The sequence below is a fragment of the Trichogramma pretiosum genome, unplaced genomic scaffold (assembly GCF_000599845.2).
Source record: "Trichogramma pretiosum strain Unisexual culture from Peru unplaced genomic scaffold, Tpre_2.0 scaffold1, whole genome shotgun sequence".
NCBI classification, from domain to species: Eukaryota; Metazoa; Arthropoda; class Insecta; order Hymenoptera; family Trichogrammatidae; genus Trichogramma; species Trichogramma pretiosum.
In genome coordinates, this window is record NW_019641703.1 from 250,775 (window position 1) to 271,366 (window position 20,592).

General features: G+C 39.2%; 1 protein-coding gene and 1 non-coding gene across 3 annotated transcripts; both read right to left on the reverse strand.

Annotated features, from left to right (window-relative positions):
* Positions 1–6,026: 6,026 nt before the first annotated feature.
* Positions 6,027–18,448, reverse strand: LOC106654769. 2 transcript variants are annotated; one of them, XM_014374781.2, is made up of 6 exons: positions 18,051–18,448; positions 9,096–9,279; positions 8,579–8,775; positions 8,363–8,408; positions 6,767–6,981; positions 6,027–6,651 (listed from the first exon to the last, which is right to left on the reverse strand). In XM_014374781.2, exons 1-6 carry the CDS (start codon positions 18,219–18,221, stop codon positions 6,589–6,591), a joined length of 876 nt encoding a protein of 291 aa, XP_014230267.1. In that variant the 5' UTR covers positions 18,222–18,448; the 3' UTR covers positions 6,027–6,588. The 2 variants fall into 2 exon arrangements, with proteins under 2 accessions (XP_014230267.1, XP_014230258.1); XM_014374772.2 differs by having other exon boundaries at positions 6,767–7,131.
* Positions 13,461–13,600, reverse strand: LOC111694486. Its single transcript, XR_002763648.1, has one exon. It is a non-coding gene; the product is annotated as a U4 spliceosomal RNA (small nuclear RNA).
* Positions 18,449–20,592: the final 2,144 nt, after the last annotated feature.

Below are 20,592 nucleotides of genomic sequence, written 5' to 3' on the forward strand. Positions count from 1 at the left end.
TTTATACAGTTTAAAAAGCTGTCAATTCCATCCACACTTCTTACGAAACCGCACAACGAGCGTATCTCGCAAAAATGGCTTTCTCTTTGGACAGGAGCGTCGTGCGCGAGATACGCTTCGAGATGTATACACACGTATAGTATTATATGTACAGAATAGACAACCGGAGAACGTTTGACGAGCAGCGGCTTCTGGAATTTGCAATTTTCTCGATTGATTTTCACGATTGAGTTCTTTCTTTGTTGTCGGATCGATTTAAAGTTGATAGAACTCGAATAATTCGAACTACTTTGATGTTGGAGCGTGTGGTCGCTTCGAGGTATATAGAGCTAAAATTTTTGGGCTACCTAGATGCGGTTAGTAGCTTATTAACCCTTTAACGCCTGAAATGACCATTTTTGGACAACATTTATAGCGATGAATTACACCGACTAAAAATTGTTTAAAATACTTTTCAGATATCATCTCTTACGTAAAATTTAATGTACTTTTTGAATCCAGGGTCAGAATTTTCAAAAATTTCTTTAATAAAAAGTTATAAACAATTTTGTAACAAAAACATGAAATTTCGAGAAAAAAATCTCGGTTAACTCAAATTTCAACACGTAAAAAAGGTTCGCTCGTGCGTCTCACGCATATAGATTTGGTCAATGGCATGTATACTTTATTGTAAAATAGTTATAATTATGAAATTCAACATGGCGATCATAAATTTGACTCCTGAAGACCTGTATGTCATAAAATGATTTCGACAATTTTTAACTTGATAACCATCAACTATACGAGAAAAAGTTATGGAACAAAAAGTGTTTAAAATTGACCAAAGAACTCGCTTGATTTTTTGCCGAATTTTTGAAACGATTTTTGGATTTCTGGATAACCAGCCATTGACCAAATCTATATGCGTGAGACGCACGAGCGAACCTTTTTTACGTGTTGAAATTTGAGTTAACCGAGATTTTTTTCTCGAAATTTCATGTTTTTGTTACAAAATTGTTTATAACTTTTCATTAAATAAATTTTTAAAAAATTCTGACCCTGGATTCAAAATGTACATTAAATTTTACGTAAGAGATGATATCTGAAAAGTTATTTAAACAATTTTTAGTCGGTGTAATTCATCGCTATAAATGTTGTCCAAAAATGGTCATTTCAGGCGTTAATGGGTTAAGGCGACGTCCATAAATGACGTCATGCCAAAAAGGCAGGTTTTAGACCCCCCCCCCCCCTCCTTTGTCATCAGGTGTCATAGTTCGAACCTGCCCCCCCTAAAAATGACGTCATATTTTGAGCAGATACCCCCCCTAAAGTAACAAAAATTAGAATAAAATTCATATATATTTTAATTTCATATATTATAAGTCATTTATTAAACATTTGTAAAAGAGAACAGTAAATTTAGTTTAAAATTTGTAATTAAAAACATAAATATTTAAAATTTTTTTTGTCATCGTTGATCAAATCCGTAGTCCAAGGACTTTCTAACCAGTCCTTCATATTTCCTATTGCAGGAAACTCGTCCTTATCATCCTCATTATTTTTTGGAACTTCCTCCATACTCTCTTCATCTAAATCTTCAATATCTATCCATTCCAATATTTCTTCCTCGTTTGAGTCGCGTATAATGCAAAGAGCCTCGTTATTTCTGTAGTTGATTATTTTTACAGGTTGAACTCGGCTACATGAATCTAAATTTTTGTCGTTTGTGTTATGTTAACTTCTAAAATGCTCTTCACATGCTTTTTTAGAAGAAAAGTACAGTCCACAAACGGAGCCACTCCTCTCTGTGAATTTATTATGAACCGAAGAACAATAATAGTCATATGGAACCTAGGAAATAAAGAAAAAAATTGTATTATTCTTCATATTGCGGCTTTAAAAGCATCATAACGATTATTGCGATTCCGAGTGATAGACTAAAAATGTCCGTAGATTTCGGATTTACTGCTGAGGAGCTGGTGGAAACCAAATTTCATTTTTACGACGCATTCGATCACGCCAGAGAGAGCAAAAAAAAAACCCAAACAAGCGAGAGAGAGAGAGAGAGAGAGAGAGAGATTGAAAATGTTCGCATCTACTTTCGTTAATTTCCGATGCGCGAAATTAAGTTGGCGACGATCTGCAATTGTCTTTGAACTCGTGCCGTTCAGTACTCGGGCACATATTTTTATCCACTATACAGTGGCTTAATAAAAAAAAACAAAGAGAACAAAAGGCGTTAGAGTATACCATATGAAGCAAGCAATAGAGATTTTCTTGCACCTTACAATGGGTGAAGAAAAAAATGGAAAAAACCAAAAGCAGTTCGAGGAGAGTATACATAACAAGCGAGAGAGAGAGAGAGATTGAAAATGTTCGCATCTACTTTCGTTAATTTCCGATGCGCGAAATTAAGTTGGCGACGATCTGCAATTGTCTTTGAACTCATGCCGTTCAGTACTCGGGCACATATTTTTATCCACTTTACAGTGGCTTAATAAAAAGGAAGTTCAAGATCGACACCCGTCGGAAAATATGGAATGGAGACCAGGCGGACTTCATTAGCCTATTTAAAGCCGCGGCTGAATATCTGACAGGGCTGCCGCATATTTTCGTCAGAGGTTATTTTACTGGTAAGTCAAAACCAATTAAAATAATTTTTTCTTTTCATTTAATTTAGAAAACCTGCACCTCTGAATGATAAAAAATGTTTGCAACGGCAGAAAAATATTTTTAATTTAATCTATTTGTTTTTTGTCCATGAATGAATATAGATGATGAATTAAAATATTAAATAGAACAAATTTAATAATTCTGGAATTTTTTTCTGTTACAGGAAAAAATATGCAACGTCTGTTTTTTGATGCGAGAATGTTCGAGCAAAAACCTTCGCTCGTAAAGACGGAGGACGATGCAGAAATGGTACTTCAATACGAGATGTTCTACAAAGTCTATCATCTACGCGAAAACTTCTTTTTAAAAAATATCAACATTGATTCACATATATTTAATTGAAAATGTTATATTTAAGTTGTTTATTTAAAGAAAAGTTTGTTTATTTAAAAAAAAAGCCATGTTGTATCCATGTTGTAATATCTATGTTGTTCATAGAATTTATAATAATAATCAAGCTGAAAGTAAATTATCATACGTTAAACACTTGAACCAATTGAAAATAATAATACAATAAAATTTCTTACTTTTAATTTTAAGATTTCTTTTTCTTGTTTCAAGCCTGAGATCTTGGTATTTAACGTCCTGCTCACAAGCTTGACAGCCGACCAAAACCTGCGTCTTCAACGGCTCCAAACGCGTCCATACGCTTCATATACGGTGACATACCTCGCATGGCCCATATAACGCCTTATCGTCTTGTCTTGGGTTGGCTGTCGGTGTCGGGGCGGCGTTCATACTTGCTGATCAAACTTGCCGTAATAGTTATTTACACATCAAGGGCTGGTAGCGGTGTGGATACAGTCGAGGTGTGTTTGCAGCGTTGGGGCGCTGTAGTCGCCGAGGCCGCGTAGCGGCCGAGGCACTACAGCGTCTCCAACGCTGCAAACACGCTGAGACGTATCCACACCGCTACTCAGCCCTTGTTGTATAAAAAATTTTTCTGCATAAGAGCTCGTTTTGAGAACTATATCATGCATAATTGTTATGTTCCATTTAATTTCTTTATAGCACTCTAAACTAAAAACTGTGACTTTGCCGCTAGTTTTAGGCTCTCGTGTACATACTGTATATGCAACTTGTGTGGATATGTTTTTTCTGAAAAACGAGGGGTTACATAAAGCACTAGTTGTTCCAACTTGAATCTCATTACACTGATTTTCCTAGTGTCTTGATGAGTAGAGTCGGTATAACATCGGTCACGCTGCATTTCTTTCCATTATTCAGTTTCTACTGCTTCATTTTTACAGTCATCGTGTTTGGTGCGAACACAAACATGACTTAAAAATGACATTTCTATCTCATGTAGATATGTTTACATTCAAGAAAGAGAGGTTAAAGGCAGCGCTAGTCGGCCCGCCACTTTGACATGTAGCAGACAGCACAGGCTACACGCACGCGAGCTGAGCGAGTCGTCTCGGCTCGAGTCTGCGGGATCGCATACAGTCGAGGAGAGCAGCGCGCTACGTGGCGACAATTCACACTTCTCCTCGACTGTAATCAGGGCTCCTCGACCTGTATTCAATTGATTTCAGTGCGAGGAGAAGTATGAATTGTCGCCACATAGCGCGCTGCTCTCCTCGACTGTACGCGAATGCGTTACTCACTGAGCACGCTCAGCGCGAAATCAGCCTCAAACGGGCTCGTATGCTGAAAAAATCATTTCAACTGCGTCGCCGGCACCACTTGCAGCCGGCTTCTCATTTCCCAATGATCAGCAGCTTGAGCGAGCGTCCCGACGTCGTCGACCCCCAAGGCTTTACCACGAAACAGTGCACAGAGCTGCTTTTTTTAAGTCATTTACGGTCACATCCTCTCGCCTCATAAACGATATTCCATTTCCATTTAATCTCATGCATCCTCAACCAAACTTTCATTACCAACTTTCAAATCATTTGCTATCAACTGAAAAGTCAGAATGGCTGGAGCGCTGCTTACTGGAGGGCCTTACTCCAATCCCTTCTTCCCTCTCACTCACACTTACTCTTCCCTAAATGAGATCTTTGCTCCGCCACCTCTTGTCTCGCTGTTGCGTCGGCTCTCGCGCTCTCGGGCGCTTGCCTGCCTCTGCCCGGGGTGGGTGCGGGCCTTGTCTTGGTGTGATATGTCCGTGCTGTACCAGCGGACTAAATACACATACTGATAATCAGTCGCAACATAAACTCAAGCTCATAGTGTAACTTGTAAATATCTAATTTATACTGCAATTCGTAAATATGTGTATAATAATTCTGTAAATTGTAAAATGCCAGTGGGGCCAGATAGGGTTATACCCAAAGGTTCCTAATAAAAAATCAATCAATTATAATTTTTTTTTAAATGGATGACCATTTCTTACTCAAACATATTTTATCATTCAAGTGCATTGAATTGGTTCTACCATATAATTCAAGACAATTCTACTCACAAGAACAGATGAAGCGGATAGGCTTTAGGATTGACTTATACAATTAAGTTTACTTTGTCGCTTGAAAGTTTGCGGATATCTTGGATCATATTGGATAAATGTACTCGCCATCTATTGGTTAAACTAGTAAATTAGTAATATAGTCGAGTAGAGAGGCTTAATATAGCATTCACAGTTTAAAATGGTTGAAATGGTATACATTTTTGAAACAATTAAATAGTCATTTACGTGTCATTTAAAATGTGCGTAATATTTATGATTTAATGAAACTGAAAAATCTCCAAAAACAAGCCAATTACTGGGAATAAATTTTAAAATATTTCAAATAAGCATTTTTTTGGTCATTAGACCATTGTGAGTGTTGAGGATTTCTACCATAGTTAATAATGACGGTTGTTGAACAATGTAAAAAACTAAATCGTTAGCATCAGTTCACTTGTTATGCACACACATTTTTCAAAAAATGTCTAAATGGATTTTAAGTAAGTTGCAATCCTATATTATCGACACTTGATCGATAAAATAATTTTTATTTTATTGTTATTCAAGCTCACTGAATAATAAATTATTGTCTTTTTTTGTAATTAAAAATTAAAATACTTTTTTCGAGATCATAAAATGAGGACCGTTTTAATTATCGTTACTCTAAAAGCTCATCGCAAAATATTGACTTTGCAATAAAATTGTGAACAAATGCTCAATGGTACAATCATATTCTATATTTATACAAAAAATGATTAAATTCATTCTACATACAAATAAGCGATATTTTGATAATGTATTTTGAGAGTCAAGAATTGAACATTTTCAACAAGTAGTATTAGTAAAAACATGGTCAGGCATGCGATACCGAGATTTTGTACTACACAATTAACTTTTTTTAAAATATATTGTATAAAATGACACAACAAATTTTGATGATATGCAACTGTAATTGATTAAAATTGAAAATAATAAAAATGACAAGTTTTATAGTGATTATTGATCTTCCACGTTTATTACGAAATCTTACTACAAACACATGAAAAATATTAACGCTAAGAGTAAAATAGGAAATTGCCATGAGTCAAAATTAAAATACGAATCCTCTTACATGCGACGCATATAAAAGTCCACTCATTGTCATTCAATTCAAATATCACAATCGCCGATTCAAACTCGTGCGCACACTTATTTTCACGAATCAACAACAAAGCTACAGCGTATTACAATTTTGTTTCTCTTTTTTGTTCTTTTCTTTATTTTGTTGTAATCTTCTCCAGCCTTGGAACGTGATGAAAATTCGAATGTCTTCATTACATTATACAATATTGCGGAATATTTGATTTAGCATATCGATATATTTTTATTGTACACAATACATTATTATGTAAAGCTAATCGCGAGTAACGTATCGAGCGGCGATGAGTCGATTTCGATAATTACTGATTTCTATCGAGGAAAAATTATAATAAAAATAGGTTATTTTCTTTGTTGCCGTAGCGCCGCGAGAAGAGAGCTGCTAATCCGCGCTGAGATAGATTGATTCCTCACTTCTTGCCGACGTGATTCTTCAAGAGCTTGTTCACGGCATTCAGCGCCGAGATTGGAATCTGAAAAAGGATAGAAAAGTCTCGCATTACAAACGTCGATCAAACTGCCACGATTAATTGTCCGCGGTTAATACGGGCTAATCGTTGGCTTGTACAATAATACGCAATTACTCACGTTGAAAATGTCATCGAACAGCGTCGACCTGTGTTTGGGTCGGCCGGTGTCTTGAATCGCCTCGTCATTAGATGCGCTGGCGGTAGCCCTGGAATAAATGCCCGACGTCTGCCTACCTCCGCTGTTTTTTTCTTTGATACTATTATTACTACTATTGTTGATGTTGGTGCTGCTACTGCTGCTACTGCTACTGCTGCCAGCACTGCTACTCGTCACTGCTTGTTCAGATATAGCATTACTGTCGGTCGTCGTGGGCTCAGCGGTAGTCTGGCCTGCGGCCGCGATACGCTCCTGGACTCGTTTTTCAAAGTACCAACGAGCGGGATGCGATTTTTTCAAGGCCTCGTCGTCTGAGTCCGAGGGGTCTGCGCAAAGAGAGAGAAAAAGAAAACCGCCCCCGAAAGTCTATTGATAATGTCTGTCTTTGTGTGCTTCGTATTAATTCATATAATAATGACGACGCGACGATCGATGAGAATGAGGTGAAATGAATTATTGGTGCAAAATTATGTCGTGTGAATGAATGAGCATGAATTCGATGAGAAAAAAAAGTTACCTCGGCTCATATTTTGTCAGTTTGTTTAGTCAAAACAACATAGTTTAGTCTACACTGTTAGAAGGATTTAAATTGAAATTAATGTAATAATGGAGGAAGTTTTTTTTTCTCTACGAGAATGAATTCAATTCCATCTAAAAGTATTCGTACAACAGCTGAGTTCGATTTCATTTTGAGAAGATTTAATTTTTGATTTATACAATTCTTTCCACTTTTCCACCTGCAGATTTAGAAATGAAAGTACTCGCCATCTAGTGGTGAATGTTGGGTTTGATCATAATTGAATTTGTATACTGTTTTTGATCAATTGACATAAAAACAAAATCAGAATTGACTCATTAATTTTAATTTAAATTTTAAAAATACAGTAAATATAATTTAATATTAGTTACTGCAAGTTTAATGTCTGATTTTAGATTACATCTGCATTAAATGTATAAGAATTATTTAAAGGTTTACAGTACGATTGTTAATATTACCTTACATATGTCACTGTTTTAATAGTATTATGAGTGCGTCAGTCGGTGCGTTTTTGCGATTTGCGTGTGTGTTAGGCAAAGCTGAAGAGTTAAAAAGCCATTTTTTTACATCACGTTCTAATGGGTATGACTGAAAAGTAGAACTTTGAAAATGACCATTTGAAGAAAAAAATTATCCAAATGCATTCTGATGTGTTACAAAACTTTATATTTTCATGAGACTAATGTATATTATTCATGAATTAACATTAACTATAAAGCAAACTTTTTTTTCGAAAATAAAAATTATTCCGTAGGTATTCCTGGGTTGGAGATATTGGAAATAGGCATCGGGATTCTTCAAAAATTAAAACCTAGAACGTAAATTTCGTCAACGATGTTGGATTCAATTTGTTTGTTATGTGAATAAAGCTTGAAGGGTTTTTTAAAAAAGTTTGCGCGTTGAGCAATTGTTAATATCAAGCAAAATCAATAAATATGTGAGAAACATCTACTTTTCAGTTCTTTTAAAATTATTATAGCCATGCAATAAAACTGCGATTTTGTAAAATCATTATGAACCTCTATTCAAAGCCGCAGCCGTTGCTCCACTCGCCGCATATTGATCCTAAAACAAAATGAATCATTCGGTTCGTGAGAATTTCAATTTGTAACGATCCAGGGTAAAAGAAGGAAAAACTAGTTAAACGAGTACGTATGTATGTATTGCTCTCTCGCGTTGACGCGTAAAAGACTCAGATGCATGTATAATTCTACATGCACTGGACACGAGCTCACCTGTTCCGTAGCCTTTTTGGGTCTTGGAATTATCTGGACATTTTTGCCCTTAGTCTTGGACACCTCGATGCCGTTGGCTATCTGGGCTCGCGAGTAGATGTCACCGGACGGCTTCGGTCCGGCCAACGAACCCGAGAGTCCAGCCTCGGCTGCCGGTCCGCTGCCGCCCAGTCCCGCTCGTGCATGAAGGCCGCCCTCTGCAAGAAAAAAAGTGTGTGTTTATGTTATCCATATCGTATATAAAAATATAACGCAATGTGATTTCTTTGGAACACGTGTTGTCGGCTTAGCGCGAAATTTGCATCACATAGCTCTACAACACACGAAATGAATTTATTTCATTGCCTTATCGTGCGCTCGCGCGTGTGGCGCTTGCGTTATAACGTACATTACTTTTCGAGTGTGTATGGAAATTTTGCAATATTTTTTTCCCCCCCTCGAGGATAAATTTACGATCTGCATGAGATATATCGCGGTGACGAAATTACGTTCGTTCGTATATTTTTATCATATTTACGTGGTCCGTTCTCGAGACTTCCTCCGAGGCCGGCGCTGGCCGAGGGTCCGTTCTCGATGCCGGCGCTAGCGTGCAGTCCTCCGTCGGCGGCTCTGCCCGTGAGCAGACCTCCGAGCCCGGCCTGGGCGTGATAGCCGCCGAAGTTCACGCGAATTCCACCCTTGGTGAACTGAATGAACGGAAGCTGCGAATTGAAAAATTGAATTAGCAAGTGTAACGAGGTTTAGATACGAGAAGGCGCGATTAAGATCTTTCAACGAAATCGTGCGTAATATCTGCACGTGTCAACAACGTTGAGTCAAAAACATATTTAAAAGCTAATCAGGAACCTCGTTAAATATTACGAGTGCGAATTATAATTCTGCGTGTTTAAGCTTTTTCCGTTCGTATCTTGACCGAAAATCGATTAAATAACGATCGGTCGGTGCATAATGGTGCAGAAAAAATTCATTATCCAACAGCTGATTCGTTTTTTTTTCTTCTCCATCTAACGATATCGCAGTCGTTGAAAGAGGGCAACAAAAAAACGTTTGCAAGATAGCTGGAACGCGTAACAAAAAAAGGAGATAATTCCAACGGCTCCTAAATACGACTAATTTATTAAGGATAATTTATCCAACTGTCTCGCTCGTTTAAATCCGAGCAATCGGTGTGTAAGAGATCGTGCGCGCCGGGGCAATCATTTGATTTCATTAACTTTCGTGTCACACACGCTCGCGCGCGCACTCGGCGCATTGCAGCGCTAAATAGCATACCGCAAAAATGTTGCTTGCAAAAATAGACTTAGACAGAGATAAAACTGAATAAAAAACAACCCGCGACGGTTCGACGTACCCGACCTACAGCAGGTCGTTAAACGTTATTACAATTGCGCCTCACACGGGCGAGTAAGTAGCAATCGAACCGCGAGATCGAGCTGCTATGCGCGTCCACCGATACGAATGTATATTATTTACCAATAGCGTTAAAGAATCTCTTTTCACTCTCTATTTATGTATCCCCGATATTTGCGTCACATTCTCACCTGTTACAATGATCATTACGCTCCGGTGGAATTAGAGCCGATTGATTTTCTGCGTGAGTCATGTAGGTTAACGTCGATAGATAGAAAAAGAATCTGAACGAAGATCGCAATTGAATTCAGACAGAGTGTAAACGTCATTACTTGTACCAGTACAAAAGAAAAAGTTTTCGTACGAATCGTCCGTTATTGTCATGAAATTTGTGCATGAAATTTCTGTTGAACATTGAAAACGATGTGATTCACACGACATCTACTGTAACGGGGAATGCCTTGAAGAAGAGCCGGCTAGCTCATGCCACACGAGAATATGGTCGCATACCCGCGTTGCACAGTACAACTCGTCGAAACAAGGCTTCAACAAGCTCCGATGATAATCTCGCGTACAGTAATCGCGTTGCTGAAAAGGGTCGAGATAGGCAACAAGAAATAAATAATTAGTCGCACATTAATAAAATAAAATAAAGCGATTTTATCGCATAAAAATTAATAATTAATAGTTCGAATAAAATTTACGTCCCCAAAAAAATTTGTCAAAAATCGTATTCCTAATTTTTTTTTTTCAGAACTTTGACTTATACAATTGAGTTTTACACTTGCGGATTTATGTATAAAGGTAGTCGCCATCTAGTGGTAATTGATAACTTAAATGTGATTGCATTTTTATTTACTGACACGTTTGATAACTGTGATACTACTTGTTCGATTAAAATGTTTCGAGCCTCTAAACGTTTAGCGCGATAGGTTGGCGGAAGGACTGAAAAAATTATAATTTTCTCCTCCTATTACGTTGATATTATGAATTTGGCATTTGCGATCCTTTGACTACTCGCACCGTTGGCACGGCGTGCGAGAAAAACTTTCGAAATATGTATAATAAATTTTTTCCAAATGAAAAATTGAAAAACGACTCGGCAATTCTCGCGTAATGCCGCGCCAGAGAAAGTAATGCGTAACAGCAATTACAGATCTCGTTCGGTAGATAGCGGGGTAAATAGGGAACGGAGGGAAGGAGGGGAGGCATCGTATATTTTCCGCTGGTGTCAAATTTTAGAGCTCTCGCGCGAAAATCTAATAACATCGTGTCAAGAGCCTCGTGCGTTACACGGTAAGTCACCGAGAGATGATGAATTTCGATTTCGAACTGCGCGGCGCGCGCGTCAGGACGTAAAAGCCGCGTGTCTCGCGTTGATGAAACACCCACACACGACAGTACACACTAAACATAGTGCATCGATTAAACCCATTGCACCCGTACACGTATGCAAATCATAAAAAAGAAAATCCACATAGCTGATAACGACAATCGTGCACCGAGATCTCTTTCTCTCTCTCGGTCGACATGTGCTACGAACTTGTCTCGCGTTTTATATAGAGGGTGCCATTGAAAATTTCACTTCGTGTCCTCGACGAGGTACACATCAATGTGTTTACATCGGAGCTTAGATGAAAGCTGTATTAAAATGACTACCATATGTATGACACGCGCTCGCGAGTGCATGTGCACACGTATGTAAACGAGAGTGTAGAGAAATCTCCGCAGCAGCAGCAACAGCAACCTCGCATGCGATTATTATGCTACACATTCGTTAAATAGAACTATGTCATTGCAGCTCTCGGTATATAGTAGGCTGTGCATACATCATGTGCGTGTGCAACTGCAGGCCGCGAGTGTCTTTACACGCGCAGGTATTCTGGTCTGCGGGGTTAAATTTATGATCGGCGCAAAACAAACGAACGACGTATAATAAAATATTATACGAATGCGATATTTGCGACAGGTAGGTGCGCACGAGCGCGAGAGCGTCATAACTTCTGGCTCGGAAGGAAAATTCGAGGAAGTTGTTTTATGTACTGTAGTTGAACGAACCCATTGCCCATGAGGCAGATCGTTTCCTCTGGATCGAGTGCACCACGACAAATGTTTATTGTCACTATCCCGAGATAAACATGTGTTGCTTTTGTTTTTCCGCGGATCAGTGCGAGTTGACGCAAGTTAGTCGTATACAATTTTAACGAGTTGCAATTTTATTCGCGGGCAATCATATAATATAAACTGTTTACCCAAAGATTTATTCGGATTAACGCGAGCCTACTTTTTCGCGTGCTGCTCGCGTGCCGCGTGTGTATTGCGCAGAATACACTCGTTCAATATGCCGGGCACGCGTGAATAAATGATAAAGCAATCTCGCGCGCATTTTTCCCTTCGTGCACGCAGCATACCCGAGCGAAATGGAAAAAGCGAGAGCAAAGGTAAAAAAAAAAGAGAGAGAGACTGCATTCACTCTCCGTGCGGAATAAATAAAAAAAAAGGATAACCTTGCGCTGCGGTATACGTACGTACTATAAATATATATCACAGCTCCTACCTGGCCGCACTTGCGACAAAAAAAAAACGATCCGAAAGCGTCAGCAGCGCGGGTTTTTTCAAATACGTATACGTTTAATGCGTATACGTACGCGTCGTCGCCGTCAAACGAAAGTGCTACGCGCAACGATCCACGAGCTCGCGGGCGTGAATAATCTTATAACAGCCAAAAAAAAAGGACTCCAATCTGCACGCAGTGATCTCTCAAGGTGGACCGGAGCTCGTTTTGTATCGTAGCTCATTGCAGTTTGCACATTATTGTGCGTGTACAAATTGTACACGCGAACACTCAAAGATGCAAGTTGCATGTGGGTACAAAAAATAATCGAACTGAGATATATTTTGTGCGAGAAAATGACGGAATCTCGAGCGATTACTCAATGAAGATTCGTGCTCGGGGCTCTAATATGCACGTTATAACGTGAAATTGACCAGATTACAGGAAGATGATACTTCGTTTTCTGGCTTTAGCTTTGTACACGCGTGTTGGTGTTTTAATATACGTTCGTGGTGTATGGTCGTAGATACTGCAGTAGAAATGCTCAAAATTTTATGGCTTATTCTTGGACAAGAAAGAAATTTTCAATCACAAAAGGGCCATTAAAATTGGAAATTTAACAAACACGAATGTTTTTTGATTTTTGTTTTGTAATTTTATTTTACTATCTAAAGACCACTTTTTGACTACATAAAAGTAGTGCAAATTACTATATAAAAATTTTTTTTATAAGGTATTTTCAATTTTCTTCGTTAGAAATGTAAAGCATCAATTATATTGAATTTAGTCATTCTGATTTAATAACATTATTGTTGATGCTTGTATTCATATCAGAAAAAATCTAGTTACGTCGCATTTATTGTCAATACAGATATTAATTACCAAAAACCTGCTTCGAGGTTTCGTACTTTCTCCCAAGTTTTAGTTCTTCGCGCTAAGTAAATAAGGATGTTATTATTTTTGGATTAGTTTAGGCGGCCCCCGTAGAGGCCTTCAAAAATTGCCTTAGCCGATGGTTTTTCACATCGTCTTGGCGGGGTATTGGTAAAGTTTTCAACTAGCAATAATCGCACCTCGGTTGAACCTCATTGGTTACGATAATGCCCATGCGCAAAGATGACGAAAGCTAGAAGCCCTTCGCCTTATATGTAGTTAAATTTAATTTTTCACTTTTGGATTTCAGCTCGCCATCTGGCGGTCAATTTGTAAAATATGTAGTCATTTGAAAATCGCACAGAATCTCGGGACATGAACAATTTCTCATAATACTTGAAAATTGTATCGATATTGTAAAAATAAACAAATTATAAGATGATATGGCAACGCCGATATCGATAACCACCGTGTGAGAATCATTCAACCGTGCTTTGACTTATACAATTATTTTTACATTGCCACTTGCAGATTTGCAAATAAAGGCACTCGCCATCTAGTGGTGAAAGTTCCAAGTTTTACAATTCTATTTGAAGTCGTCGAAACTTGGTAACAATTTTTTGAAACAACATCTTGAAGTCATTTGAAATTTCCTAATTGTAAAATATTTGTAACATAAAAATTGCTAAAAACAAGTAAATTGTCTATAATTTATTTTAAAACATTTTAAATGATCATATTCTTGGTCATTAGCCGATTATTAATGTCGAGCATTTCTACTAGGGTATAGAAGACTCTTATATTCAAGCACAGCTTGCTGGCTCCAATATCTACCCAAAATTTCTGAGAAAAAATTGCGAGTGGTTTCTGTAGCGAAAAATTAAGTTGACCGACATCAATGCATTGGCAGCGATAATAAAACTCGTTTAAGCCGTTGCATACACTGCAGTCAATAATAAAATGATTTTTAAGATCACTGTAAAAAATTCACAAAGACATCAACTTCTCTGGAGAGCTTTTATATTGAGTCAAATTATGCAGCTAATCTTCTAAAAATATATACCATTCGCGCGCGTTAGAAAATATTTTACAATCTCCACGCGCACTCAAACGATTTCGTCGAATATTTATAATATATTGCTGATGCGAGCGACTGGTCTTTTTGTCCGGAGCTACATGACTCGAGCTGCATCGATATATACCACACAGCTACTTTGCAAACGATTCGAAAATACATTTGTCGAATTTAATTGTCAAGCTTATAGCGCTGCGCACATGGCTCTCGCGTGTTTAGGCAGCTAATGCTAGGTTTGTTTACGACGAAGTATATGAACATTAACGTGCGGTTTGCATAATTACGCTCGTGGTGAGTAATAGTTTTTGACGAAAAGTAAGAAAAAAAGACAACCACACGTAATACTCAAAAAGTCGAGACATCATTAGTAAATCAGCCGCTGACCGCTACCGATTATTATCCGCTCCGAGACTCGAAGGAGTATAAAAAAAAATATTATGGTTCAACGTCACAGCGCCGCGCGCGCGTTTCCGTGTATTACAGATCATGAATCAATTGCTTATTAGACGTACAGCAGCAGCGGCTCCTGCTGCTGCGCACATAATGAACGCAATGTAACAAATAATTATGAAGAGTAGAAGAAAAAAATGCCACTTCGCGGATGTATAATAAAACTTGGTTTCGTCGTTCGAAAACGTCATTAAACGTCGAATACAAAATGTGTCGCAACACGACTATCGAGCGTGTGGCTCTTATGGCAGAGATGCATTTTTGAATTATGGCTTCTTCGCCGCCGCCGCCAGATTTTAATCCTACCAGTACAGGTTGAGCCTGTCTCTGACTTTGCTATAAAACGCACGCGAGCCTGGTATGATCTCTCTTTGTCCGTTTTTCTCGTGTGCGTCATGGAATATATCATCATGGGCACAAAATGAAGACATCGAGTATCGCTGAGAGCGAGCGAGCGAGTGAGAGATAGAACCTGACTCAGAACTATAATCGCAGCGATCCACATGAATAATTGATTCGTCGGATGTACGCGTGAATTTCCACGGAGGAGCTGGATTATTATTTTATGATTTGTCCGACACGCCTCGATGATACGCGCGATGTACGAGTGCAGCGACGTCGTTCGTTAGCTATCGCGTATAATGTAATTCCGAGCAAACCGCCAATAAATCCTATTTTAATCGGCATATCTGCCTCTAACGAAATGTTTGTTTTGTATGTTTACGAGCTGTATTACAACTTTGTCTCGTGAAAATGCTCAATGCCGCTAGTTGTTTAAATTTCGTATAATGCATATGAAGTGCCAACGAGAGACAGAGATATAATCTTCGAAATTACATAAAACTCGTATATTCCGAGAAAAACGTGAACGTTGATAAAGGCAATGCACTTTTATGCAACCTCGATGCTAATGCAGGTGTATGTGTTTATGCACGAGCAACACAACGCATCTCTCTTTCTCTCTGTCTCACTCTCTGGACATCTAGGAAATGGAATAGCGAATGAATTTTTTTCACTCGAAACTACTCGAGTCCACGATGCGCCTCCGTAGACAAAGTCGATGAAGTTTTTCTTTTATTTTCGTTCGCTCGTGAATGAAAAAACAAAGTTCGAAAGATGGACTGAAAAGATTGCGATCCTTGAAAGGAATATATAGACGTGAGAAAGGTGAGATATACAATCACTTTCTTGCATAGCAACTAATTAAGATACTTAACACACACACATAGACGCGCATGCCTTTACAACGCATCTTCTTCCTTACATTACACGGCTGTACATAAGAATGACGTCGTTATCCTTGTATAATTACCCGGTGAATTATGTGCTGAGAATGAAAATTTAACTCGGTAAATGTGCACATTATGTGCGGCGGCGTCGCGAAGATTTCATTAGCAGCATAGCACGGGCATTTCGTGCGTCTAGATTTCGATCAAAGGTCGAGTAAATGCAGCGAGCGTCGCGCTGCATCGCAAGAAAATTGCGTAAGGATATGATACGTGTCTATGATATACGCACGTGCGCGCGCGTGTACTTTATGTTTTTTTTTGGCTCCACGACGAAATGCCTTTAATTTGTCGTTCTGCAGTACTGGATAATCCATCATCCGTTTTTGTACACCAGAACGGATGAAAAAGACAACAACAAATAACTCGAGGTACACTGTGTAGGTACAGAGTGCGCGGTGTCAATCAACGACTCTCTCGCACGCTCCAACACGACCGAGGGAGTATAGCAATAGCCGCAAAATAAAAGTCTATAATTGCGTCAAATTGTGCGTCGGAGGCATGGTACCGCAGTGCGTTACATAGCGTGCGATACGGAGAGTACCCCCAAAGGCAAAGTAATGCCGAGGTTAAAAATTTTACCGTACTTGCACCCCCTCGAGGCTGTTTTTACACTGTAGTATACGCATCGTGCATGTTATCGTCGTACACGAGCGCGTCAAAAGTCACGACGTAACTCTTTCTCTCTCGCTCGAACTGCGTTGAGATACATGCGTACATTCGATTAATACGCGAGAATTTTCTCTCTCTCGCTCGACAGGATTTAACGCTTATGTATACATAATTATTGCATAAAAAAGGCCTTTCTCCGCTAATGCTGCTGCTGCTGCTACAGCTACAGCTACTGCTGCTACTACTGGTGCCAATTGCCACATGCTCGCAGGCCCGCGCGATTTCTGACTAGTCATTGCAACGGGGGCCTCGCTTATTCTCGCTCGCCATAAGTAAAGTAGGTATGTATAATAATATAACAAATGCTGATTCGAGAGCGAGAGTGACCGAGCTTCCTTTGTTTTATTGCTCTCCTTTATTATGCATGGCTTGTGCCATTATGTGTTTTGTACGGGCAGACATACACACGCTATATGTATAATATATCATGTAATACTGCCACACATAGGTATCTATGGAAATTGCGAGCATAATAATGCAACGCAAAGTTTTCGGCTATATGCGCACGCGAGAGTCTTTCGTATATGACTTGTGTGTGTGTATGTGCACAAAACATAACGACATCTCTATTATAGACTATTGACATGCATATATGTAGGTGAAAAGTGAGATTCGGCCGTATTATTATGTGTGCTATTGCAATGCAACTACTTGTTGTTGGGGTGGACTCTACCGCGTACCGTATATATACGAATAATAATGTGTGTAAGCGAACAAAAGCCGATAGCGCACGATAATTTGGCGCGTTTCTATTTTATAACTGCACGAGCCCCTTTGGGCGTGAAAAGAAAATCATTTTTGCCGCGCGTCGCGTATCGCACATACGTGTATAATAATAACGTAATGATACACCACTGTATGTGTAATGGTCAAAAAGCATAATTTATCATCGTGACTTTTTCTCGAAAGTTCGCTCGTGAATTTTCGTTTCGCGCTCGTTTTATGCCCAATCATCGCACCGTTCGAGCGTTGATTATTTATATATTTTTTGAAACAATGCCCCCGTACCGCACACGGGCAAGAGCGCGAATTGCATCGATTAACATGGGAAATCGGTTCGCATCGCGAGAGAGAATCGGCGCTCGAGTACATAAGTGCGCTCGCGACACCCCACTACTACCACCACACATGCAACCATAAGTTCCCTTTCGAAAAAGTTACAGAAGAGAGCAAATAATGATGAAGTAAGCGATGCTTGTTATACACACGTACCGGGCCATCGTCGCCCTCCTGCGGTGCACGTCTGTGCCGTTGATTCTCGGCCGCCGCTGGTAAAGCGTGACAATCGTTGAAAATCGCCACCACTAGCACCAGACAGCAAATAATCCTCGTTGACATTCTGCTCGTTGCGTTGTCGAACAATGAAACCTCGCGCCTCGACATCTTTGCCTTAACTGACCCGTGCTATATCGCGTCTCCTTTTTCTCTCTCCTGCGTCTCTGTCTGTCTGTCTGTCTCTCTCTCTCCTTTTCTCGCTCGTTGCGCTGCACGCAGGTAGTCTTTCTGTCTGTCTCTTTTCACGCAAGGTGGGTTTATAATGCCACGAGAAACTGCGCTCCTATGTGCCACCTATATCTCGCCGAGTGGCCGCCACTCGCGTGTGAGACACAGCTACGCAGTGGCCGCAGCAGCAGCGACGGCATATAGTAGTCATTCCTGTATTTATGTACGAGTGTGTGTGTGTGTGTGTATTATACGCACCTGTTGCGTCGTAGAGCCGCTAATGTGCGCGTGTAAACTTGTACCTGTGCTGTGTTTTTATATGTATACACTCTAGGCTCATTTATATCTCTCTGTCTCTCTTTACGCAAGCACACACATGCAGAGGTTCGCAGCGAACGCACATTCGCACGCAGATCGAGTTTTCATGTATACGAGTGTGACTCCGTTTTCTCGAAAAAAATCGAGAATTCTAGATTTTTTGTTTTACGGATACTCCACACGCCGGAGGCGCGATAATGTAAATTCGAAATAACGATCTTTCTCGCGATTTCGATGATTTCAACGACAGTCTCGGGCTTCCAGGTATTGCGCGTTGTCGGCAGGTGGCGCTCCGATTTTTTCTCTCGCACAGAATCGATACATTAATTGTACTACCGGCTGTACTGTATCGGTATAAGAATTTCGATTTTCAAGGTATACTCAGCGAGAATCTTGTTTGCAACGATTTCATGAAAAATGATTAAGAATTTACGTTACGACCTTATAATGCCTCTTCACTTAACGATCGAAAATCGAGTTTCTGCATTACCGATCTCTGGTAGCGTTGACACTGAGAACTCGGCGACACGCGCGTGTTGCATTTTATGGTATACGCGGAGCGAATATTAAATTTACGCAAACTTACTTCGCGTATCTTATCCTGTATATGATTTGTCAATTAAGCCGATAGTTCATCATGGGATTGGATTTATTTGAATTCAATCGCTCGCGAAAATATGCGCACGGCTGCTCTCGGAATCCTTTGACTGCACACGCGGGATTGGATTTGAGAGCGTTCCAAAGCACGATCACGCGAGACTGACTATTTCGTAAATTTTAAAGTTTAAAACGTTTTTTTTTTAATCGCAAAACTTGAAATAAAACCACACAAGATATCATTTTTTGCCGAAGAATGATATTGAGTTGACGCAATTACTCTGTGAAAGAGGTCAGCTAAAGTGCAGTTTGCATAGTTTAAATTCAGTATCATATGCATAGTTTACATTCAGTATTAAAAAATTAATTTTTTAACTCCGATTAATATGAGTGTTCTCTCAAAAAGATTTTGATTCGAGGTTAATTGTGATTTCATCCTTGAAATCCCATTGCATTGTAATGAATACTTGAATTGAATTTCGTTATGAATCATCTGTCAACCATGAACTTTTATATTCTATTTAACGGACAAATACTAAGAAAATTATAATTCAAAAGCAGTAAAATTCTAACAACTCTTCAAAGCTTTAATTTTTTGTTTGAATTGTAAAAAAGTAATTCTCCACAATTTTCCGGCTGTTACTGCCATCTTAGTCATTCGGTGAATTTGAAATTCAAAATGTTTGCAATGCTCGTGCAACTATTTTCTACATTGTATGGACGTTTAAACATTTTCTGTTTGGAAGGATAGAGTCATAACACATCACAATTCTGCAATTAAGACCGAACCATTCAATGATCCGCAGCGTATAGCTTCTCGTGTACAACGCCAATGCTGACACATATTTACAGGAGTTGACGACGCCCATACAAGTCCGACGCAAGAATAAACAATCCGTAATAAACTGCAGCTATATGTATGCTCGCATTTATGCTACGTGCATAGGTGTTTCTTTTGCATAACAATACGTGCGCGTAATACCGGACTAGATGATACACACATACGTCTTATGATACACGCATCGCTGCATAGTAATGGTCTTATAGCGCTAATTGTCCTGATCGCGCGAGCGTCATTGTACCGAGCATTGTACTCACCGCGTTACGATTCGACAGAATGAAATCGATAATTGAGATGCGTTTATGAAACGTTGGGCAAGCCGACAAATTATTTTCTCCATGTTTGGTTCTACCATTGATCTCTATAATCCCATCTTCCTTTTTTTCCTTTTTTTAGTTTTACTTTGTACATTGTGAACGTGTTAAAATCCATAGTAAGAATAATTATGATTGTAGTAAGAATAATCAGTATTGTAGAGTGCCATTCAGCCCGCAGTAATCTCATACTGTGCCTGAGAAAATAGGGCTGTTATTAATTTTGGATTAGTTTAGGCAG